Source organism: Clupea harengus, chromosome 4 (assembly GCF_900700415.2).
Source record: "Clupea harengus chromosome 4, Ch_v2.0.2, whole genome shotgun sequence".
In the NCBI taxonomy this organism is placed as follows: Eukaryota; Metazoa; Chordata; class Actinopteri; order Clupeiformes; family Clupeidae; genus Clupea; species Clupea harengus.
The window spans coordinates 3095281-3120088 of NC_045155.1; the positions used below are offsets into that span (position 1 = coordinate 3095281).

The window sequence follows — 24808 nt, forward strand, 5'->3', positions numbered from 1 at the left end:
TACATTTGGAACATTTGACAATTTCTTTGCTGTGCTGCTGTGATTTCGTTATGACCAAATATTAGACTGTTTAACTTTGCAGAATTTTTGTTTTTATATTACTTACTGAGTATATCATTTTAGCCCGTGTATTCAACTAAACGTGTCATTAACACTTTACAATATTGCATTGTTACATTGCTGCATTGTATACTGCCCATAGAGAAACAATATGAGGTTGCAGACTTCCAATACCATCATTATAACAATAGATGGCACTACTAGTCACCTACAACCACAACTAAGGATACAAATTTAGTTATTAGAAAGGCATTTTGCAATTTAGTTAAACCTGCATTTGGATGAAGTCCTGGAAATTAGACTCGGTGTTGGCAGTTGAATCTTGCCGCATAAATAAACCTATTGATTTTGATGGATACAAATCTTTTACAGTCTTTTACTAACATGCCGCGTGTGGGCGTGGTCTAAAGTTATGTGCCCGGCATGTGTTTGAAGTATGGCCAATAGCAAGAATGTTTGGAAGCTAAACAAATCCGCCCAGTTAGGAAACAATCACCGTGATGTCATCATGACAGTGCGGTTGGTGTTCAGTGCCCAGGTCCTGTGTTTATGCAAACCAGGACGCTTCACTTGAACTGTAAGTGGAACATGAGTTATGTGAAGTGATATTTAGCTTCTTTTAGCTGTGTCGAAAATCCCATGCTGATATGCATTTTGTTTTAAGGTGGTGTGCACACGAGCCTCGTTAACAAGCTAGCAAACGTGGATGCATGTTGCATGGTTACGTTAGCTAGGACCGTTAGCTAGGATAGCCATGTTTCCCAAATCCGCGTGCCAACATGTGGATGGTAATCTTATCTCTGTATTTCAACATATGATACGTTGCCGTTGATAAATCTTTACCGGCTATCATTTCCTGTAGCTATTACTAACGGGTTCAAATGGTAATTGGTACCGAGAGGATGTGTTAAATGGTCAGGTAGTGTAACTGACATGTGGCCATTTTGACAGATGCTTATAATGCATGCGCAGGAATATTGTCTCAGCTTTGAAAACGTGATGTTAACGGTCATTGATTTACACACGTGTCCTTCGTTGTTTGAACTGTTTCCTGTCCCAGGCGAACACACAGGATGGCCTCACTTCCACTCTCTCGCTCGGAGGTGTTCGGGCAGCTGAGGAAAGAGCTATACGACGACCGCGAGTTCCACCAGGCTGACACTCACACTTTCATTATCTTGGGTGCTTCGGTGAGGCTACCTTGTTGCTTGCATTCAGTGTGATTAGAACCCAGAATTGTGATTAGGAAATTCTGTCTATGTGAAATTGTCTTTGAACCAACAAAGGAAACAAAGCACGGTGTTGCTCACCACTAGCTGTTTGTAAAGGCAGAACATGTAGGCGAAGGAAGTAGAGTTGAGCAGAACTTAATTAAATCCCTTTCCACAGTGGGGTGCAACCTCACCAGGTATCGCACCCTGCTGTGACATCAGCTGAGAGGATTGGCATGTTAGAGCCAGCAGTGACAGGCTCATTGCGCCTGAGGGAGAACTAATATGCCCACAGTTTGCCATGGCTTGTCCTGCTTGGGTTCCGTCTCAGCTTTACCCGTACTTTGTCTTACACAATATTGGTGGTATTTTTATGTGTTACTGGAGGCTCTCACTCTCCCTATGATTTATCATTTTAAGAAGAATACCTGTATTGTTCAATACATATCAACATATCTATTTTAGTTTTACTTGAGAAGGTTGGAAGAAAACAATACTGCGAAGACTAGCGATAAGTGACTTACTGATGGAGAGACATATAGGCCTTCTTAGTGTTTGAATTCTGGATAAGGCTCTGGCCAAAACAAATGTTTTTGCTGCAACCATAGACACGCACATTTTTTTTAATTCTCATACCTGAGACAATCGTATTTCTCCCTGTGTAGTAGACCCGGTGATCATGCCAGGGTCACTCGGTGATAGGTTGGTATGTTGTTCCTTTGTTAGTCATTAGACTATATATTGATAGTCTAATGTCTGATCTTACATAAACAGCAACCCCAACAGCCTTATACAGCCAAACGATCAGGGAGTATATTACTAATGAGCTCAAAGCACCACAGCAGTGGATAGAAGGCGAAATCAGATTAAAGTTATTATTCAGTATTTTTCATTCTCTATGATTTTCACGTGTACTAAAATCTTGTTTCAGGGAGACTTGGCCAGAAAGAAAATATACCCCACACTGTGGTGAGCGTTGGTGTGAAATCAGAATACCTTTCTCTTTGTTTTATACAGTTTTGCTTACACTACGTGTATGTGGGTGTGTTTGTGTGTTAAACATGTATGTGTATGTCTTTGTGTTATCGTGAAGGTGGCTTTTTAGAGATGGACTTCTGCCTGAGGAGACCTACTTTGTGGGTTTTGCCCGCTCCAACTTGACAGTGGAAGCCATTCGTTCTGCTTGCCTGCCTTACATGAAGGTGACCGCTTTGAAGATGCATTGTCTCACTGAACCATGTTTTCCTATAACCGTTATTGACAGCTCGGTTAATAATATCCTTAAGCAGCAAATTAAAAAATGCAGTACTTCATTCAGTAGATCATGTGTATGTGTGTTGTCTTGTGCAGGTTGCCGATAGCGAAAGCAAGCAGCTGTCAGCTTTTTTCAGCAGGAACACCTACCTGAGCGGGAAGTATGGTGACGCCGAGTCCTTTTTGAAACTCGGCTCTCACCTGGATGCTCTGCCCAGCGGCTCCGAGGCGAACCGCCTCTTCTACCTGGCGCTGCCCCCCAGCGTCTACCAGGACGTCACCAAAAACATTAGGCACCACTGCATAACCAGGAAGTGAGTGTCTCTCTCTCTCTCTCTGCTGACACGGCACATAGCTCCACTTTCTATTTCAGAGGAGGATTACCCAGAGCAGACGTCTGGTAGCAGTCTCCTCAAAGTCGTGGCCAGTTGGCGTGTATCCCTTAGGGCTTAATTGTACTTAAGAATGTTAGGTGAAAATTCACCCTTGTTACCTCAGGACTCCGGAGCAGCATATAAGTACATTTATTAGACAAACAACAGCAATTGCAATCAGGCTCACTCCCAGCACAAGGCTGAAAGTGAAGCCCTGATAAACACATCGCGCAAGGTTTATATAGACAGAAGTTTAGTTTTCAGCAGGGATAACCACGTGGTGGATCTCTGACGTCCGAGGCTCCCTATATTGCAAGGATGGCAGTTTTGCACAAGGTCGGAAGAAGCTTATCACCTCTGGTCTAAACATGCATGTACAAATGCAGACTAAGTGGCACCTAATATTCTAAGTTACACACACGCAGAAACACAGAAAAGCCATGTTCCTGCTTACATAAGTACATGATTCATATAAGGTAATTAATAATACAAGGCACTTGATTATTATATTCTTAAGTCATTAACAGTGTTTGGAAATTATCTCCATCAAAGAACAGCTGGGTTCGCAGAATGCGGATGCCTACCTGTGCATTTGTGTCTCCAAAGTATACTAATTTTGCTATCTCTCAACGCACAAGCTCAATCACACTCTTTGAAATAATATTTCTACAGAATCTACAGCAAAGACTGCTATTTTTTTATAGGTCTATAGATTTCTCGCCCCCTTCATAACCATTTACTTCTTTATCTAAATAGCGATATCTACCTACCTTCAAATATCGTTGCTGGGAATCTCATCAGCTATAGTTCTCTGAAGCATGAAATAAACGAAACGGTTACTTTATCACATTTACATTTACATTTAGTCATTTAGCAGACGCTTTTGTCCAAATCGACGTACAAGGGAGAGAATATTCAAGCTACGAGCAATAGAACCTGGTGTAACAATAAATAAATACTACTTTACATAAGAAATATAACAAAATGAAATAAAAAAAAAAAAAAAGAAAGAAAGAAGTGCAGAAATGTAACTGCTGTAATTGCAAGTTACGCACTAGTCGAAGTGCCAGTTAGGACGGGAAGTGCTCTCTGAAGAGTTGGGTCTTCAAAAGCTTCTTAAAGGTAGAGAGGGACACCCCTGCTCTGGTAGTGCTGGGTAGTTCATTCCACCAACGTGGAACTACAAATGAGAATAGTCTGGACTGCCGTACTTGCACAGACGGCAGTGCCAAACGACGCTCACTAGAAGAGCACAGCATCCTGGGTGTAACATTTGCCCTTACAAGAGCATTTAGGTAGGTGGGAGCAGAACCATCAAGCACTCTGTAGGCAAGCATAAGTGAGAAATTTTCAGCGGGTCTCCAGTAGATCTGTTTGGATAAAAGCGTCTGCTAAATTAATAAATAGCGTAAATGGATTTAGTTTTCTCTTGACCCTGAGCCAGTGCTTTAAAACTTGCACACACATGCGCAGTCAACACGCACAAGCCTGCGCAGACACCACATTTTGTTGCTATGCGGACCATCCTGGTGACAAAACTTACGCCATGAGCACAGTGCGCAAATCTAAACATAGCCATGTCAGTCGAAGTATACACCCCCTTTTAAAGCAAGAATTTGACACACTTTAAGGTATAATTAGCCAACGGTGAACTGACGAACAAGTCTGTCAAGTGCAGGTATTTCTCTCGCTCGCTCTCACTCAGTTCAGAAGACCTGTTTGTTGACATGACCTTAAAGTAACACGATGCAACAATTTGATACTTTTTGAGGTTTGGTTTTGTAGGCTACTAGTTTTGGTACCATCCTGAAATTCATTTTGATAGCATATGGTCATGTGAAGGACAGATAAACACCTGTGTCTCCTACTAGCCATGTACTATGTAGTTATGTGTTCCGGGCTGGTACACCCTGCAAAAATTGAAGAAAAGCTCTTATAGCATGACAGTGGCAGCTATACTGCCAAAAGACATACGTTAGTGTGTTTGCAAGGTTTTTGCATGCCTTTTTAGGTAGTTTGCTTGCTAGTTTTGGAAAATAACTACTTATTGCTGCTTTAAAGCAACAATTTTCCCCTTTTTGTGGTATGTTTTTATAAGCATCTACTTTTGATATTATTTTCGAAATAACCTTGATGGTATGTGGTCATTCCCTCTAGCTGTCCAGGCTATGCACTATGTAGCTCTATGGTCCAGGACGGAACACCCTGTTTAGCATGTTGGCAGGCTTTACATTTACATTTAGTCATTTAGCAGACGCTTTTATCCAAAGCGACTTACATATGTGTGACTTACAATGTATTTACATTTACACTGATGGCACACTGCACATCAGGAGCAATTAGGGGTTCAGGGTCTTGCTCAAGGACGCTTCGACAGGGAATCGAACTAGCAACCTTCTGATTACTAAACGACTTCTCTACCACTGTACCACTGTCGCTTTAACCTGTGTCAGCAGCTGGACTGGTGGTGGTGTTGGTTGTTATTTTTGCATGGCTTTTAGGTTGTTAGTAGGGCTGAACGATTTGGGGAAATAATCTAATTGCGATTTTTTTCCCCCCAATATTGCGATTGCGATTTAATATGCGATTTTTTTTTTTTAATCCAAATTTTTTCCCCAACAAATCGTAATGAATGATTTCAATATGACCAACACAATATTAGATACATTTAGTGTCAAATATTATTTCCCACAATTTAAATTTTTATTTAACTGCTCATTACAGAATCAAGAACTGTGCCACTGTGCATTTAAGTAATCTAAACAAAGTCATTGTAAGAATAAACACAAGGCATGCACTTTTTAAACACTGTATGCAAAATGTACCATCTTAAAAAATATATATATATTATTATTATTTTTTTTTTGTTTTAGATCACGTTTTTAATCGCGAACGTTGCGGTTAGAAAATCGCGTTCTATCATATCGCGATTAAATCGCAAATGCAATTAATCGTTCAGCCCTAGTTGTTAGCCCGCTAATTTTACACCAAAACTCCATAATGTTGCTTTAAGGGCAGGTGCCCTAGATAAGGATTTAAGTGCAGTGTTAAGATTTCCCATTGTGTTCATGTGACTATGGCTGAGCTGCCTGCTGAAACAAACTAGGTGGTAATGACTGATTAGTGTGTGATGATGGTGTTGTCTCTTTAGGGGTTGGAACAGGGTGATTGTGGAGAAGCCCTTTGGCCGTGACCTGCAGACCTCTGAGGAGCTGTCCATTCACCTGTCCTCCCTCTTCACCGAGGACCAGATCTACCGCATAGACCACTACCTTGGCAAGGAGATGGTGCAGAACCTGATGGTGCTGAGGTACGACTCCTCGCCAGACTCTGTCTAGTGTCAGAAGCAGTTTAATAGTTTAACACCCTGACCATGGTTTTCCTTCACACTGTGGGCAGTATATACCTATCTAATTTCACTCCGCTAGTTTCCACTCGGGTTAACAAAGCACTGTTACACATGATCTGCATTGCACCCTCAGAGCCTGACCGATGATTTGTGTTTGACGACATCTTCTTCTTCTGACTGGCAGGTTTGGAAACAGGATCTTTGGGCCCATCTGGAACAGGGAGAGCATCGCCTGCGTGGTCCTAACTTTCAAGGAGCCCTTTGGCACTCAGGGCAGAGGAGGCTACTTCGACGATTTTGGCATCATTCGGTAAGGGGCAGAGTAGTGCCTTGCATGCACGAACCCGTCAGCGGCAGGGTTAATGAACTTGTTTGACAGTCGTAGCTGATTAGCTTAGTTCTCAGCGGGGCGTAAAATAACACCTGTCCCCACGCCATAGCGACGTCATGCAAAACCACCTGCTCCAGATGCTCTCCCTGGTTGCCATGGAGAAGCCGGCCTCCACCAGCTCCGACGACGTGAGAGATGAAAAGGTAATGCGACCCAGCACCTAGAAGACACTGATATTCACCCCGCCGCAGACAGACACACCAGTACTCCAGTTCAGAGTCTAGTTTTAAAAAAAATGTTTGGTCAGGACAGTTAAAAAAAAAAAAAGGTTGTGTGGATTAAAGTTTTGGTCTTGGGCTTCTTCTCATGCTGTTCTAGTAGGTTCCCTCAAAGTGTTGCAGTGTTACCTTGCAATAAAAAGAGGGGTGTTCTTGACCCCCGTACACACAGGAAAAGACTAGCAGCGATGTAACGGCGAAAGCCCATGAAACGTTAATGAAATCCAGCGACTTGGAGTAATTTCTGCCAAAATGGCAGTTGGCTGACGTGAATGTGGAGGGTTTCGAGTTAAACTAATCTCAACTTTAAGAGGCGCATTTAGGCAATTAGTGAATGATACAGTTGACTGAAAGATGATGCCAGGACTGTTACCTTGGCAACCAGAGTTTGGCATGCCCACCAGCGACAAATGGTCAGCTACAAAGCAATGCGTGGCAAGTGAGTCGCTCGATATGTGGATGCCCCTTTAGTGGCTCAGTGATTGAAGTGCTAAACGGTGAGAAGGAGCACACATCTTCAGATGGTTTCTTTCCTCACTGGATTTAGGGAATTTCCTCCTATGCCCCGGACAGGTTTCCCCATGGGGATTTACTCGTGTTGATTTTCTGTGTTTTGGTGTGTGTCTGTGTGTTTGTGCTTCATGTGTGTCTGTGTGTTTGTGCTTCATGTATGTCTGTGTGTTTGTGCTTCATGTATGTCTGTGTGTTTGTGCTTCATGTATATGTCTGTGTGTTTGTGCTTCATGTATGTCTGTGTGTTTGTGCTTCATGTATGTCTGTGTATGTCTGTGTGTTTGTGCTTCATGTATGTCTGTGTGTTTGTGCTTCATGTGTGTCTGTGTGTTTGTGCTTCATGTATGTCTGTGTATGTCTGTGTGTTTGTGCTTCATGTATGTCTGTGTGTTTGTGCTCCATGTCTGTCTGTGTGTCTGTGTGTTTGTGCTTCATGTGTGTCTGTGTGTTTGTGCTTCATGTCTGTCTGTGTGTTTGTGCTTCATGTGTGTGTGTGTGTGTGTCTGTGTGTGCAGGTGAAGGTGCTGAAGAGCATCACTCCGGTGTCGGTGTCTAATGTGGTGCTGGGTCAGTATGTGGGAGACCCAGAGGGCAAGGGTGACGCCAAACTCGGCTACCTTGACGACCCTACTGTTCCAAAAGGCTCCTGCACACCTACCTTTGCCACGGCGGTTCTGTATGTCCACAACGAGCGCTGGGATGGTAACTAGGCTTTTTTCTTTTTCACAATCCATTCACTCCCCCCTGTCTCTATTGGTGACAGGTCTGAAGAGGTGAAGTCACTTAGCTGACAGAACCTGACCAGCAAGTCTAATGTGTGTGTCATTGTTGAATGGATTTGGATTTGTTGATGGACATGTTTGTCTGTGTATCTAGGGGAAATGGCAGTTATATTGGTTTCTGCATGAAGACACACATTATCCTTTCTTTAAAAAAAATCTCTTGCCAAGTGTTCCTAAACTAAAGAATGCATTTCAAATGCCTAAAGCGAAATAGAGTTAGGACGTAAGGTGTTTGCAGAAATGCCTCCCTGAGTAGTGGGACCACATATTCTTTGCTTTGATAGTAACCATGACTGTTAGAGTCTGACCTCTAAGGCAAGAGAGCCGATTAGCTTATTAGCTTGACAAATGTACTCATTATGTAATGTATTACCAAACCACACATACCAACCATACCAACCGTACGTGCCAACCACATCATACCAACACATTAGACGGAACATTTTCAAATACAAGTCACGCTACCTCCCCCCCCCCCCCTCAGGAGTTCCATTTGTGCTACGCTGCGGCAAGGCCTTGAACGAGCGCAAGGCAGAGCTGCGGCTGCAGTTCACCGACGTGCCGGGCGACATCTTCAACTCGCAGTGCCGCCGCAACGAGCTGGTGGTGCGCGTGCAGCCCGACGAGGCCATCTACGCCAAGATGATGAGCAAGAAGCCCGGCGTCTACTTCAGCCCCGAGGAGACGGAGCTGGACCTCACCTACCGCAGCAGATACAGGGTGAGCGAGCGGGTCGGCCTTGTCTAGCGGGTTTTGGTTCTGTGCATTCCACTCCTGAAGGTTTCAGTGGCGTCTCTGCACATACTGTTTCTCTGTGCTAGTGTGATGGGGGCCATACCGACACCTTTGAATAGGAAAGCTCTTAGACATTACATATCACAATCAAAAGGCCAAGGGTCACATTGCATACCTGGATTGATTGATGAAGTGATCGCTTTCATGGAGAGAGATTCTGCCTAATCCTAAGACTAAGAAGCTATTTTAAATGCAGTAGTGCCTGCAGGGCTAATCCCCTTGTCTGGGGAATTGGCCAGTAGGCTATAGACTATGTTGGTTTCTCGTGTCTGTCTGTCTCTCTGCAGGACGTGAAGCTCCCCGACGCCTATGAGCGGCTCATCCTGGACGTCTTCTGTGGGAGTCAGATGCATTTTGTGCGCAGGTCTGTCTGCACCTCTTAGTTTTCTGTGAGTGTGTGTGCGCTTGTGTTTGTTCAGTCCGTGGTTGTGGTTTACACAATAGGACTGTCACTTCTTCCTGTGGTAGTGTGTGTGTGTGTGTGTGTGTGTCCTCTGGGGTTGGGTCAGTGCTGGTTGTGTAAGATGATGTCGTGTGTTTCAGTGATGAGCTGCGGGAGGCCTGGAGGATCTTCACCCCTCTGCTCCACCATATCGAGAAGGAGAAGACGCCTCCCATACCGTACACCTACGGGAGGTGAGTCACCAGCCGCCATTTTCACTCAAGGTCAAAGGTTCCCGTTTGGGGATACTAGCCTTGCTGATTTGCTTTGAGTGTTTTTGAAAAAATGTGTGGGAGGTTGGTCTAGCGATACTTTTCTTTTTTTTTTTTTGTCTCTCTTTCTTAATCATTGTGTGTTTCATCCTTTTTCCTCTCTCTTTCTGGCTCTCCCCCCCCTTCTCTCTCTCTCTCTCTCTCTCTCTCTCTCTCTCTCTCCCCTCCCTTCTTTCACTCACTTTCTCTTGCTCTCTTCTAGTCGGGGGCCTGCAGAGGCCGACCAGCTGATGAAGCAAGTGGGATTCCGCTACGAAGGAACTTACAAGTGGGTCAACCCCCACGCCGTATGACGGGGCAATCACGACAGCCCGACGGTCGAAAGAGAAAATCAAACCGCTCAAAAACCTCCATCTCATTCCAATGGAGCGCCAAGCAAGGGGGCCAGAGCCACCTCTATACTTCTACATTCAGTCAGGGTTTGATTGTGTTCGTGTCATTCAGTAGTGCCACATAGCCTCCGAGCAGCACAGAATGTAGACTTGGCATGTGCTGCCGCCTTTAGCCAAAGTATGGCTGAGCAATACACTTTTATATCAATTCATTACGGTAGATTTCATCAGTGACATGAATGTAGAACTGTAGACTCTGGCGTCAATGTTTTTCAATAATTCCTTACATTTGCATGCATGAGAAGAAACCCATATTTTTGATAATGGTGTCTGCCATGATGACTGTCTTAATTGGCAAAGTTGGTCAACGTTGATTTTGTAACTCTTTTGATTGCTATGTTTAATTCAGCAAGCTTTGATGATGATGATGATGATGATGCCAAGCACCAAGCTGATTGGGGTACTTGACAGATTTCCTTATTTGCTCATGCATTTCTCCTTTTAAGCACTGTCCTGTCTTCTTGGTTTCACAGTGTCGCTCCAAAAGGAGCAGGTCAAATGTATGTATATTTATTTATTTTTCTTTTATTTCATTTCATGTGATGTTTTAACCTCCCATTTTGTTTTTGTGCATCCTTATATAAGAGTGTCCCTTACAGGATTGCCTGTATTGAAACTTAACATGATGCCACTTAAGGACAATTATATAAATATGAATTCATAACATGGAAGTCTTAAACATTGGACCTTATAATAAGGGTCACCAGTCTTGTGGTGTTTTTTTTTTAACACCTTTTCATTCAGTAGAGTCATTTTTGATGAGCACAGTCAAGCGGAAAAAGGGATGTCTGACAACAACTTCACACTCTGGTCGTAATTTTTTTTTTGTCCACTACAAATTGTTTCTAGTTATGGCTACATCTCAGTAAGCCATAAGCTGTGAGTAAAATGGTGACTTCTTATTTAACTATTCTTTGTAATGGCGGCACTCTTGTTTACAGTATACAGCTTTTGTTTACCTCATAACAGAGAGAAGTGTGAGAGATGTTTGGCTCAGTGACATCGAGGTGTTTCAGTTTGAGCTCTTAAGACGTGCGTTTTGTGACAAGGTGTGAGAACATTTAAGTGTGTGGGTGGATGTTTGCCTATGCGTGTGTGTGTGTGTGACTGACTTGCCGGAAAGCTGAGGTGCCCCCCCCCCCCACACACACACACACACTCACCTTACGGGAAAAGAGAGGCAGCTAAAACCAGGTCAAACAATATGTAACCAAAACAAACAAGGTAAGACCAACCAACTAACTCGCTATACACTTTCTTTCTTAATCCAGTCCTCTTTCATCACAATCTCCTGTCCAGACCAAAATATTTATTCAAACCAATCACCATTTAGAATGCATGTTTTTCTTTTATAAGGTTCTTTTATAACCAGTAACAATGTGGTCGAAGCACATTCCAGTCTCGGAGAATGTGGAGAAGCTGACCTGTTTTGGGCTGGGTCAGTGATTTTTGTTTCTCTTGCCACTCTCGCTCCCAGGTATGAGGGCATGTTATGAGGCTCCTCTCCGCACCCCCTCCCACCCCGGAGCGGCCTCGCCCTGCAGGCTGCGCCCGCTGGCACCATTGTTGGTTGTATACAAGTGTGGGTGTGAATGTGAATGTGCGTGTGGAAGCGTGAATGGAATCAGGTAATGATACTCAAATAGACGTGTTCAGCGTAATTGCACTGAGTACAGTTGGAAGGTTTTTTAAGGTTTTTTTTTTGTTTTTCATGCTACACAGTCCAAACTATATACATTTTTTTTTAGCAGTCTTTATTTTGCTGAATAAAAAAAAAAAAGCTCTTGCTACCTCATACCAACTTGTGGTGTATAATTTAAACCAAGATAAAACACGTTAACACAAACCATTTCAAAGTTATATTAACACATTGAAGCGCTGGCCTTAAGGCACCAGTACAGGTACATAAGGCAGCAATGTTCAGCATGTATGACACCTTGATACCTCCCTGTTTATCAAACCTGGATGCACAGCTACATGTAGTATCTACAAAACAACCACACATTTCCTAAATGTAGTATTAACTTTCACAACAATATGTAAAAATGTAACATTGTCTTAGATTTTTAAGTAGAAATAGTCTGCTGCTAACTCAGAAACAGAAACACTCACCAATTGAGTGAATTGAACAATTGAGACAGCCATTAATTGGACCTTCACCAGCACATATTCAGCCTAGTTCATCTGTAGGGTACCCCGTGTACGTGACAGACACGGGGTACTTGAAGACTGTGGCTTCATTGACTGTGCAGCACACATTTGCCGTTGCAGTTCCTGCTGTCTTCACACAGGCCCCAGATCCTCAGCTCGTCCTCTATGCCCCGGGCATAGAGACGCACAAGCTGCCCGTGCACCCTGCACACACACACACACACACACACACACACACACACACACACAAAGAGGAACTTGTGTCAGAAAACAGCAAGCTGAAGCAAGAACTCAATTTTCAGGGGTTTCCACCAAAGCATAAAACCCTGTTAGCATAGCCATATTGAATACGAGTCTATGACCATTCCCTCACACAGTGTGGGGACTGGAGCTGTGCCTATTAATAGCGACTAACATAAAAACATTTTAAAACGTTTTATTGCAGCGTGTGGGAAAGCACACACCTGTGTGTACACCATGCTACAAGGATGTGTGTTCATGACTCAAGGGGTTTTATTACACCTGGGAGATATGATGTTTGTGCAGGATGTATCCACCCCAGAAGGTTCATTCCCATACCTGCATGAGATCTCCGTGTGGGGCAGAAGCTCTCCGTCGCAGTTCCACACCGAGACCGCCGGGGGCTTACTGCAGCAAAGGCCACACAGGAAGTCCCTCTTCTTCCTGTTGTTCGGCGTTCCTCGCTCCCGAGCAGGGCCTGCCAGGTGCTGCTGAGAAATGCTCCTGCTGGGGCTCTGCACGCACGGCTTATCAGGATGCTCCATCACCCCCTCTTCTATGTTCTGCTCTGTCCTCTCGTCCTCTTCGTCCTCTTCACCAAGGGGCAGGGAGAACCGAACAGCCTTGACGCGGTGCACTTCCACGAAAGGCAGGTCAAACTAGGAAAGGAGAGAAATGTTAGTTGACCTAATCATAGATAACAATAATACAAAAAAGGTATTAGTGTTACACTAGCTAGTCTGGAGGACCATAAATACTTTATCACTCTGTTACACTGGTTTTGCAAATCATACCAGTGGATATAGATACAAATCTAATTACTAAATCTAATATTATCTATTATATTCCATACAAGACAAAATAGACAATAGGTTCTGGAGAAGCTCTCCTTGAGGTCATCATTTTGTGTTGCAAGTAAGATACCAGTTATAGCTCATTATTTAAAGTTAAGTAACTGGATACTTACTGTATCCTTATTATATTATCCTTGTATCCTTATACATTCTGCGGTATGTGCAACTGTATGTGCTCTCAGATGCTTTTGAATGTTAAGTACTATGTTAATGTCATTCCTTTACCTGGTCCTGGGAGGTGGTGTGGCGGTGGAGGTATGTGAGAAAGGCCAGAGGGTTTGTGTCCCGCACCAGGATGAGGTCACCTGTCCCATCAGCCAGGTGTGCAGACGGCGAGAGGCCTAGAGGACTCTTAGGACAGGAGCTGGACATACAGGTGAGGGAGATACTCTTGAAGCGGCCTGAAACACTCGTCCACTCGCCTGTGGATGGAAACACGCAAACAGGCAAAAGACGCATCAGATATCTGTGCACTAACTATAGCTCTTAAAAAAAATGTTACAGTACTAGAATGTTTAAAAGTTCTTCATGAGTTGTTTAGAGGGTGGAAAAACAACTTGTGTGACACTTGGAAAACCACACTGGCAAAACTGGTTTTGGGTCTGGAAAGGATTACGCAGAGCGGACATCTACAATCCTGCCGATGCCAAGGAGAATAGGTCTTCTCTGCGTTTTTTTAATGTTCTCTATGGGAACAATCCAAACCAAGCATCCTTGTTTCTAACAAGTGTAGGTTTGAACAAGTGTGTGTCGAGTGTGAAGCAGCACGGGAACCAATCCTACCTTCTGACTGCTCGCTGTACTGGCTCAGCTTGTCACTGTACAGGGAGCAACTGTCTGAGAGTGGAAAGAGCCTCTCTTTACTCTCTGAGCACACACTGCACCTGCAACACACACACACATCACACTTTCATCCTCCTGTCAAAGACTAAATAGATCTAAACTGATATCTAATGAATCAGTGCTAATAAATCAAATCAAGTGGACATTTAGTAGGGAAGTAGTCGCTGGCACAGATGGATGCCTTTTGCATTGTCTGTTGGGGGTGGCTAAGGCTTTGCCATGACACTTACTCAAATACTGAAATGGGACTGGCTTGCCATGTTCTGTCTGAAACTGTCACACGATATAAAGTCGGCCAAACTCGAGGCACACCACACGAGACAGACAAGCCCTCACTGTAAACGATCGCGTTCACTCCGCTCACTCGGAGTGTGTGGATTACACCGTCCAACAGGCGCCAGCAAACTGCTCTCATTTCTTCACTATCAGGTGGCCCTACGGGGCACGGCAATAGCTCTCCTCAAGGACCGGGCAACATGAGCGTTTCGCGTTAGAGGAGAGGGCAATTGAGAGAGAGAGAAAGAAAGGCGACTCCAGGGGGCATGATATGCCCCTTGCGCTGGTACACTAATGATGCCAACTAACGAGAACACTCTCCCTGGAGATAGTGTCACAAGGGGAGCTACTATCGGAAACGTTCAGATCTGGAGCATTTCAATCTTTCTCTGCTCCCACCACTCAAAGCTGGCTATCTCCAGCCATTCAGAGAGACGGAGAAGAAATACCAAAAAAATGTGCTGGGAAAAATCTGAGCATATGGCTAATGTTGCCCTCTCAGGGTTTTTAAGAGTGCTGCACCGATACATAATTAAAAGTCCAAAAGGCTTCATCTTTAGGGAAATATAAATATATAAAATAAAGGTGTGTTTGTGTATATATACACACTTGTATTTGTGTGTGTATATATATATATATATATATACACACACATATCTATATATAAACAGGTGTATATTTTCTTTAAAACATTTTTTTTTAAAGTCATGGTGATTGAGTGCTGCGTTTGGTGTACGTGAAAGGGAGCGGCTGAGCTTTTACCCAGAGAGACAGCGGGTTTTGTCCCTGGGGCTCGAGAGTCCAGGATCAGCACGAAGGAACTGCACAGTGCCCTGATAGCTCTGGTTACACAGGTACACCATACATCCTGTGGGCAGAGAGAGAGAGAGAGAGAGAGAGAGAGATGGGGGGAGATATGGGGGAGATATGATCCAAAATGGTAAAAAAGCAGACTGGAGTAAAGCAGAGGTATCGTCTGTCTTCAAATGGCCTCTTATTCGCTTATTAGGTCAAGATGACGCTTTTTCACTTGTCCATTGTATTATTCAGCATTGCCTTTGAATAAACCCTGACAACACGAGACTCTTATGATCGCCGCCGGCCAATGTGGGTTAATGTGCATGTAGGCCACATCCACCCATTGTGTGTTTATCGTCTGATCCTGAGCACGTTCAGGCTGGCCGTGCCCACTTGTGACTCAGCCCTGGCAGTAAGATCTGAGTAACCTACACTAGCAATGCCACCGGGGTTTCTCCCTTTCACTCCACTCCCCCCCCCCCCCCTCACCCCCTCACCTGCGTAGTCATATCTCAGCGGGCCCATCCAGCGATGTCGCTCGCTCTCCGCCAGCACGTCGCCGTAAAAGCCATAACCCACCAGAGACACGGAGTAGCGCACCAGGGAGGACTTGTGGTGCACGGCGCACACATCCAGGGGCTGCGAGTCTCCTGAACGCAAAAAACACGCAACATAGATCACATAAACCAAACGGCCTCGTTGTCATAGCATCTCTCGTGAAATACCTGGACATTAATTGTTGCCATACGACATGCAAATCAGTGTTTGCATACAAAGCAATGTTTTTTTTTTTTTTTTTACTTGAAAATGTACTGTATATACAGTGTAAGATGCATAAAGGGAATATTTAATGGGTTTATTCTTTACCAATGATGATATGGAGAGCTGAGGTGACTGGGTCATTCACACCCACGGTGGCAAAACACACACAGTCCGTGGAGCCTGCAATGCAACGGGAGCAGATACTGTCAGAATTAGTTACTCTTTACATTTATACATTACAGTTAGTCATTTAGCAGACGCTTTTATCCAAAGCGACGAACAAAGGAGAGAACAATCAATCTACGAGCAATAAAGACCTAGTGTAACAATAAAATACATTACATAAGAAAATTTAAAAAAGTGCAGGACTGTAACTACTGTAAGTGCGAGTTAAGTATTAGCTAGTTGGAGATAGCATTAGAGGGAGGTTAAGGAGAGGTAGAGGAAGGGAGAGGAAGTGCAAGTTTGGAAACTTGTCTTAGAACTCTGCGTGTGAGGTCCTGCACACGTATCATTGGCTGTTTGAATGGTAAAAAGTCAGCCTCTTTTAAATAAATGAAGCTGAGATTACAGTGTGTTTCCAGGACATATGGCACTTCCAGCAATGATGCACACAAAGCCTTTAATGTGACAGCAACTTGTTTTGACACTATTTGCTTGAAGGGGGTAGACTGCAGTACACTAAAGATGGTGCAGTCGCACAATTTCAACACTCAGTCTGTTCTTACTTTTGTATCCCCTTGTGTTGTTACCTTAACTCCCCTGTGACTCATTTAAAAAAAAAAAAAAAAAAAAAAAAACACAGTTTCTTCCTCAAAAGCCGAATAAAGAGATGGCCTGACCTGCTGGAATGATCCCAATATGCAGGTCACATGACTGCAACACTCCACTGGAGTCGTGCTCCGAGAGGCCTGCCTCCTGCTGCGTTCGCCCAATCACGCCATGCAGCAACTCGCTGAACATTCCATCTCCGCCCACACACACCACTCTGAGGAGGACAAAAGGAAGAATCAGCACAAACAGGTCAAGGGCATTCATAACACACACACACACACACACACACACACACGTCGTGGCAACACAGGTGGGCCGAGCCGAGATCTCTCTACGTGGGGCGTTTGCTCCGCTGAGTTCAGAGAGGGGCCTGATTTTGAGATGATGCTAATTGCTGGGTAGATACAGCCATTGCTACGGTTACGGCTGGGCAAACTTTAAACTCGTCAAAGTCGGACTGTAATCCCGGGGCCACCTCTCCGGTGACAATGGTTATGACACCGATACTATTGTTGAGGCTGTCACTGGGGTGTCTCTGGTTTTTTCTCTCCAGGAATGTGAGCACTACATCACTCACCCATCAAAGCCTGTGAGGTCTTTCTTCAGGATATGGTCTCTCGCCTGGTTGGCTCGCTCTGTAACTGTACCACACCACAGACCAAATTACTTTTTTTTTTTACACAAAAAGAAACAGCGTTTTTTTTTTTTTATATTTGCTTTTCCTTTAACTTCAATGCCAACATCATTTGAGACTACATTATTAGACTAGAATACAGAGGACAGCACCATATAGTATAGTTTTCCATAGACTTCATTGCTCTAAGAGAGAGAGTCTCGCAGGGTTATGTCAAGTCAAAGGCAGGTATTGGGTGAACGCTCTAAGAGTTTTGGACCCGAGGGCAGTGATGAGGGAAAGGTCTGTAAGATGATAAGAGGCATCGTGACAAGAGTGACTGACCCTACGACTCACCGACAACATGAGAGCTGATGCCAGCCAGCTCCAAGAGAGGAGCCACCAGAGAGTGGTAGATCTGTTTCCCTCTCTTCTTTCCTCCAAACGGATTAATGAACACCAGCAGTTTGTGGGGGCGAGAGGGACCTAGAAAAAGGACACATAACTTGTGAGAAATTATTAAACTGTCAGGATTCTGCGCGCGCACACACACAACATACACACACACACACACACACACACACACACACACACACACACACAGCGACGTAAACAGATGCACAGGTGGGTGAATAGATTGGACGTCGCTGCTTACTGTGGGTTTTGAGGGCCGTTCTTAGCTGCGTCACCCACTGGTCTCGGAGGTCGCGGCTGGGACATCTGAAATGGGTCCTGCCCAAACTCCACAGCCCCTTCTGGCTGCTTCCACGACCACTGCGCTTCACATAAAACACTGAGGAGAACACAGGAGGAGAGAGCAGAGTCACAAAACAGATGATGATATGCAACCAAAACACTATAGTTTTATGTTTGGGTTAACCAACAGTCTTACATTATGTGTGTGTTTTGTTTAAAAGCATCAGGAATAACTCAAAGTACTCAGTGAATACATTTTCGCTTTATCACTCATCATTTTAAAGCATTTAGCATGTGAACACTAAGAGCTTATTTCACTCCTCACAGGTGAACTCCCGGTCAGTGTCCTCCACTTTCTTTTGGGGTTGAACCTCCACTCGCCCATCCTCAACTCCAATCACCTCTGCCACCGGCACTGAAACTTAAGAACCATATCCACACTGTTTATTGACCTATGCTAATTCATCTTTTGGCAAAAAAAAAACTGAGTGGGTGGATCAACACACAGGTGTGTAAGTGTGTTCATCTGAAAGTTATCTCTTTCAAGATCATTAAAAACTATTTTTATTCATTCGTTATCTTTCTGTCAAAATCAAAAACGATGCAGCTGGATTTTTATGCAAAATCATGAACAATACAACATAATAGGAATTAAAGTTTCAATTACATTAATGTTGCATCTACAGCTGTAGCCCTTAGCCTATTGTTTTTGAAGCGACGGTATGTGGCTTCCAAGTCTGCTTACAACCCATTTAACACGCAGTAAACAATCATGTGAAAAGTGACATCGTTGTCTTAGATATGAACGCCTTACCGGTTTTCTTCTCTCTGTTCTTCTTGTCAAGTTCAGTCCAGCTGAAGTACCAGCCACTGAGAGTTGCCCGGTATCGCTGATTTCCGATCCATAGGCTTGATTCTACTCTTAATGTATTTATTTCCATTGCGAGGATAAATAATAATAAGTTCGTTAGTTAGGCCTACCTAACAAGTGTGTTACCTATCAGCGTCTACATCGTTGACTTTGTTCCAGCCCGTCGCATTCTTTTCGGCACCAAAACATATATCCCGAAAAGTTTGCCTAAATGTATTGGTACATCGATATAAGGCAGCGCTACTCTGAGCCAACCTACACTCGTGCCCTTTAATTGAGGTAGTTAAACCACAATCCAAGTAGGCTACACAAGATAACTTACTGTACTTCCTGCTGTCGGGTATTCATGGGATAAGATACAGTATACACTGTCGATAAGATCATGGATGCTGTTATAACAGCATTGTCGGTCTTCCTAACAGCTCTACCTTCTTAGTCTATTCCCTATCACTGTCAACGTGTTCTGCTTCGTTACATACTTCTTTGTTAGTGACAGAAGCCGAAGGAAACCCCTCTATTTCCTTGTCAGGTTTCGCACCTATCCATCCAATTAACATGCGGTAATCTGATTGGACAGACGCGACCTGAAAGTTTGCATAAACATTAGGCCTGAACTACCAAGGCGTGAAAGCACACGAATTTTATTTAAATATCTTATCCTCAATGTCCATTACTTCTAACCCGTTATGCCGGTGTTCATGCACGTCAAATGTAGGCCTACCAAACTAATTAAAGAAATTGCGTTTTCATGAAAAAAAAAAAAAAAACGAAATAATTTGACCACTGCGAATTAATATGTATATATGCCCATGTATGCAATCTGGGCTGGACATCAATGTTTGTGAGAGAGTCATAGGGCCATGGATAATAATTTAGCAAACACATCTGGAAGAACGAGTAGGCTAATAACGTCTAAAATAGTCTATCTTCACTATTCAGTGACTCCTTTTGTAAAACGTGAGTTCCGGGGACAATGAGCCTATTGAGAGTGTCAACAAAGTGAGGTCTTTTCAGATGGAGGAGGCAGATGCAGATCGACTGGAATAACATGCTGAGTTGGTTTTTTGCGGGCAGAAGTGCCCTTTGATTTGACCGTAAATCTGACAGGTAAGGCACCGCACACATCTTCATTGTTGTATTTGCATGTCTGTGTTCACACCTACTTGGTTGTGTTTGGTTTTGCTACATTGTCCTCTCCTGAGCATGGGGCTCTTTTAAAACCAGTTGCCAGATTCACCCTCTCATTCAGTGGAATACTCAATCACAAATGCACGTCCTACACTAGTAGCTACTAGATCACACTAGCATCACGTGATTTAGTAGGCCTACTAAATGTTAATGTAGAAACTCACTGATTAAAAATTGACCTGTTTTGCGCTGTTTGGAGTCGAGATGAAACATGTTTGGGGGGGGGGGGGTTAAGAGTAGAGAAGAGTTGATGAATAAGTGTTTTGGATTGCGCTTGATAAGTAAAGCGTTTCAGTTCCAAACTCGTCTGTCTCCATGCAATAATTGCCTAAACCACCCAATAATCTCTCCCGAGGATCTCAAGTTTTACAGTAGCTCTTGTGCGCACACACTTTCAGTTCGAGCAATTGGTAAACAAGAGGAAGGATGGTGACAGCAGAAAGCAATTATTTGGAAGGTCCTTGATAAGACAGAGTCGTCAAAACGTCAATTTGCCTCAGTTGTGAGTTGTGGACGGATTTCTTGATGGCGCAAACACTGTCTTCATTCTAGGCTACTACACATACGTGGTTAAACAAATTAATATTGTTCAAAATAGATGCAAGCAAATATGACTAATTTCATTTTTTTATCGTTTGGGCTTACAAGTGATGACCACGTTTCAGCGAATTTACAAAAAACAAACAAACAGCCGCTATATGTTCTAGGCCTATCTCTAATTTTCTATCTTGGGCTTCTGTAGAATGTTGGTAATGTTATATACCAACGTGTTAAATGCGAAGGATAAGACCAAAATGTATATTCATGTCATAGCATTCATTTTAGGGTTAGCTGTATCTGCTGAGACCAGCCCCATCATAGTTGCAGTCTTTGAATTGATACAAGAAATGCACTAACTCTCTCGAGTAACTACGTTTTCAGGAAACGATTACACGATTTCTAAAATTATGTAACGTTAGGCCTTCTCGTGCAACCCCTAGCAGGCAACTATGTGGTTTCATGTGAGGGAATATTAATTTGTCGAAGATGAGATTTAGCCATCTTGATGTGATAATTAGTAAGCTATCACAATTCGTTTTATTGGCATAATCGAGTGCCTACATTTTCCTGCAATTCAAGTTGGTTTACGGCTACGCATTTTTGAGCAACTTGTTAGCAAGTTAAATCATGGCACATCCTCTGAGATTAAGATGAAATAGCATACCTACTGAATGTGCCGTTTCTACTGGTACACTACTTCTTTAGTGTACCACCGCCTAGATGATGACATACTGTCATACTGCATTTAAACTCTTTTTCTTTTTCACACCACAAAGCTGCGCTGTTGTGCTCCTGTTTATGCAGCACACTATGCCACCATCCCTGGTTAAGTTTGGTATGTATTTTCTAAGCCCATTTTGTTTTGCAGGGCTAGTGAATGTCAGTTATCGTGTCAGTTCCATGCAAGTTCAGTTATGTCGAAGGAGTATGCCATGCAACAGAGTATTACAAGATAGTGATGTTTTTTTTGTTTTTTTTAGAAATACTACCGTTTTCTTATCACTGGTTTCTGAACACCGTAGCTATTTTTGATGAATATAAAGATGAAGACTGCAAACCAAAATCTAAAGAAAAAAAAAAAAATCTGTCATTCAATAGTTATGTCCAGTATACCCATAACAATTGAATATTTCAGTTCACTCCGAGGCTATCAGATGAAGATGCTGAGAGCAGTGTGGTAGCACAGAAAAGGCATATTGATTCAGGTGCCATTTCACCTTGACTGGCAGTAATCTCAAGTGGCCTTGGGGAGGGAGGAAGTAACAGCACAGGAAGGAGGGGGTGAGATAATAGTGAGGGGTGACTGTCAGTGTGCCTCGACGGGGAGGAGAACCATCATACCCATGCATTAGAAAGAAAGCTCCGGCTCTTTATAGAACTCTCCTTGCATTATTCATACGGGGAAATCAATAGCAAACGCGATATGAGCTTTTTTATTTTTTATTTCAAGGGTTTAAGTTAGGACAACATTTCTTCATGTATGAACTCTCAATGAAGCGAAGCCTTCTGTAACGTTGTAATTGTTGTTTCCATTGGTGCTGCTGCTGCTGTTGTTTTCACACTTGGCCTTGCAGTCTACCGCTGTGCTGCATGCTGTTGCAGCACTGGTTGGATGTGTTCCTGTCTGCACTGCGCACTCACCGGCTCCACACTTCCCTTTTTTTACACCAGCCGTACTCGCACTCGCACTCGCACTCGCACTCTCACTCTCACTCCTACTCGTACTCGCACTCGTCCTGACACTCTCACTCTCACTCTCACTCTCACTCTCACTCGTACTCGCACTCCATCGTCCTGACACTCTCACTCTCACTCTCACTCTCACTCTCACTCTCACTCGTACTCGCACTCGCACTCTCACTCTCACTCTCACTCTCACTCTCACTCTCACTCTCACTCTCACTCTCACTCTCACTCTCACTCGCACTCTCACTCACACTCTCACTCTCACTCTCACTCCTACTCGTACTCGTACTCGCACTCTCACTCGCACTCTCACTCTCACTCTCACTCTCACTCTCACTCTCACTCTCACTCTCACTCTCACTCTCACTCTCACTCGTACTCGCACTCGCACTCTCACTCACACTCTCACTCTCACTCTCACTCCTACTCGTACTCGTACTCACACTCTCACAGACACAGAGAATGACACAGGCAGATAGAAGTCGCTTCATCTTTTCCTTGAAATGTAGAGTGCTCGGCAGCTGCACCGAGTCCCAATGGTGCCGTCGATGACACACTGATAGACAGTAACTGAATGCATGACACACCATCCCACCCTCCCTTGTGCGTTATGAGTAGTGACCTAATGTCTATGGATACAAGCTGCTTGGGTGTAATGGAAGACTCCCAGCAGTGTCGCACTGCTTTTTTTTTTTTTTTTCAAAAATGTTTAATATTATGGATGACATTACTCCAGTAAATAGTCACCGACAAACAGAAGGCACCGTTAAAACAAAATTCAGATCTTTTTTTTTTTTTTTTTGTGTCGCACTGCTGATTTCGCCAATGAACTGCTGTAGTTGTGATATGTGTAATGCAGTGCAATGGCTGAATACACATGCAGGGGATATTGGTGGGGGTAAGTGCCTTATGACTGATTGGGCTTTCTGCTATTAGTCATGATGTTTTATGGGCTCAGTTCCCGGGGACCTTGGATAGTATGAAAGTGCATACCTTCAATGTGATATCATTTCCTCTGACAAAATCTGCTTGATGACTACATGTTGTGCAAATGTATGAGACAGTTTGTAAGTAATGTTTCTTTAGACGGAGATTAGCTGTGCAACGGTACTCTTGCAAAAATAGAGTGGATGAGAACCAGATATTAGTCTTGTGGTGTCTGTCTGTCTGTCTGGCAGTTTCACTTTACAGGGACAGTAGAGAGATACAGAGAGAACGAACGAGCGAGCGAGGGAGGGAGGGAGGGAGGGAAGGAGAGAAAGAGGAAGAGAGGAAGGGGAGGGGAGGTGTGACTTCACACTCAGCGTTTTCAGCATCTGGCAGTTGCCGAGTGCGGCGGTGAGAAGGTGAAGAAGGCAGAAAAGAGTAGGAAAGCCCTCTCTCTTGCATGTGTTTTCTCTGTGCCTTCACTATATTATCTGTGATGAGGACGCCCTACCGCAGGGATTACCATTGAGTGACAAGAGGCAGTTTTGGCACCTTAGTACCCGTAAGTTTTTTTTTTTTTAATGAATCATTTGTTGATACATTGATATTTCATATCGATGTTTCTGTAGAAATATGTGTCGGGTGAGGGTGGGGGGAGGGGGGATATATAAGGGGTTGATATAACTATACTTTAAAAAAAAAATATTCTACTCTCCTGCTTGCTTGAATAGAATCGTATTATAGTTTTAAAACAAAATTGGAAATAGTCATTGACCTCATAGAATTTTCATTCAGCCTGTTAGACAATTATGCCATGGAGCATTTATGTGCTGGTGAGACTGTGTGCCTATTAAGCCAGTCTGTCCAGAGAGCAATAAACTACCACTTAAAGGCTGGATGAATTATGGTTATGATGATGCTTTTATGATGCGGGGATTTGATGCTATGGTGACCAACCCACGAGTGAGAACGCACATCAGCAGAAAGGTTGTTGCTGGCTGGCTGGCAGGAATCAAGGAGCTGGCATGAAGGGGGCAGTCAGGGGGGAGAGAAGTGTGGGCAGAAATGTGCCCTCAGGCTGCCCCATTCCTTTCCTCTGCATTCTTCTCCAAATCTCTCTCTCTCTCTCTCTCTCTCTCTCTCTCTCTCTCTCTCTCTCTCAGAAGCTTTGCATAGCAAAGCCAAAACAGTGCGTGTTTTTGTTCTTTCTACTTATCGAGAAGTTGGTCTGTTTTTTTCTTGTTGTTCAAAAGGGGAAGTAGTGGGCCGTACTGGCCTGAGGAAGACAGAGTGAAAGGGCAGTCAAACTGACTCATGATGAGTGTGGTAGGAGTGCGTAGCTGAGACCTCGTTTGCTCCTCTGTCCTCCCAACCCCGCCATCAAACACAGGAAGCGCACCACCTTCCCTTTTCGCTCGGCTGCAGCACTCCGTTGCTCGTGGTGGGCGGAGGGGGGGGTTATGGAGGTGCGAAGCCAGAGAGGGCAGCGAAAGCCAAAAACTGCTGTTGGCATGAGTCAAAACAACCTCGAAAAAA

At 43.8% G+C, this 24808-nt stretch overlaps 3 protein-coding genes across 5 annotated transcripts in view; 2 read left to right on the forward strand and 1 right to left on the reverse strand.

The window, feature by feature from the left end:
• The first annotated feature begins 424 nt into the window (after window positions 1–424).
• LOC105897364 (glucose-6-phosphate 1-dehydrogenase-like) lies at window positions 425–11850 on the forward strand. Of its 2 annotated transcripts, XM_031565798.2 has the most exons (14): window positions 425–637; window positions 1121–1250; window positions 2203–2240; window positions 2365–2473; window positions 2622–2839; window positions 6051–6209; window positions 6433–6558; window positions 6689–6782; window positions 7886–8072; window positions 8637–8872; window positions 9235–9311; window positions 9491–9583; window positions 9864–9929; window positions 11531–11850. In XM_031565798.2, the coding sequence occupies exons 2-14, from the start codon at window positions 1134–1136 to the stop codon at window positions 11547–11549; spliced, it is 1539 nt and encodes a 512-aa protein (XP_031421658.1). In that variant the 5' UTR covers window positions 425–637; window positions 1121–1133; the 3' UTR covers window positions 11550–11850. The 2 variants fall into 2 exon arrangements, with proteins under 2 accessions (XP_031421658.1, XP_012679746.2); XM_012824292.3 differs by having other exon boundaries at window positions 427–637; window positions 9864–11850.
• On the reverse strand, window positions 11823–19031 carry zgc:158263 (ceramide kinase family protein; the record flags this gene model as incomplete). The annotated part of the gene is made up of 13 exons (XM_031565467.2): window positions 11823–12408; window positions 12784–13103; window positions 13524–13720; window positions 14082–14182; window positions 15180–15285; window positions 15713–15865; window positions 16083–16157; window positions 16820–16965; window positions 17329–17392; window positions 17722–17850; window positions 18020–18157; window positions 18386–18481; window positions 18875–19031. Coding segments are annotated over 13 exons (1800 nt in total), but the record flags the coding sequence as incomplete, so codon positions are not given.
• A 366-nt stretch (window positions 19032–19397) lies between these two features.
• arhgap4a (Rho GTPase activating protein 4a) overlaps window positions 19398–24808 on the forward strand; it is a 20307-nt gene continuing 14896 nt past the window's right edge. Inside the window, exon 1 of one of the 2 annotated variants that reach the window (XM_031565801.2) lies at window positions 19398–20038. The gene's annotated coding sequence lies outside the window, so the exon portion shown is untranslated. Of the gene's footprint in view, window positions 20039–23169; window positions 23835–24808 lie in introns of those variants that run through there. The other variant, XM_031565800.2, reaches the window with a different exon arrangement.

Excerpts from the sequence above, each read along its gene's own strand:
- LOC105897364 (XM_012824292.3), top strand. The coding sequence starts at position 1,134 with ATGGCCTCACTTCCACTCTCTCGCTCGGAGGTGTTCGGGCAGCTGAGG. Across the intron at positions 6,783-7,885 it reads ACGACGTGAGAGATGAAAAG|GTGAAGGTGCTGAAGAGCAT; the intron begins GTAATGCGACCC and ends CTGTGTGTGCAG. Across the intron at positions 8,073-8,636 it reads CCACAACGAGCGCTGGGATG|GAGTTCCATTTGTGCTACGC; the intron begins GTAACTAGGCTT and ends CCCCCCCCTCAG.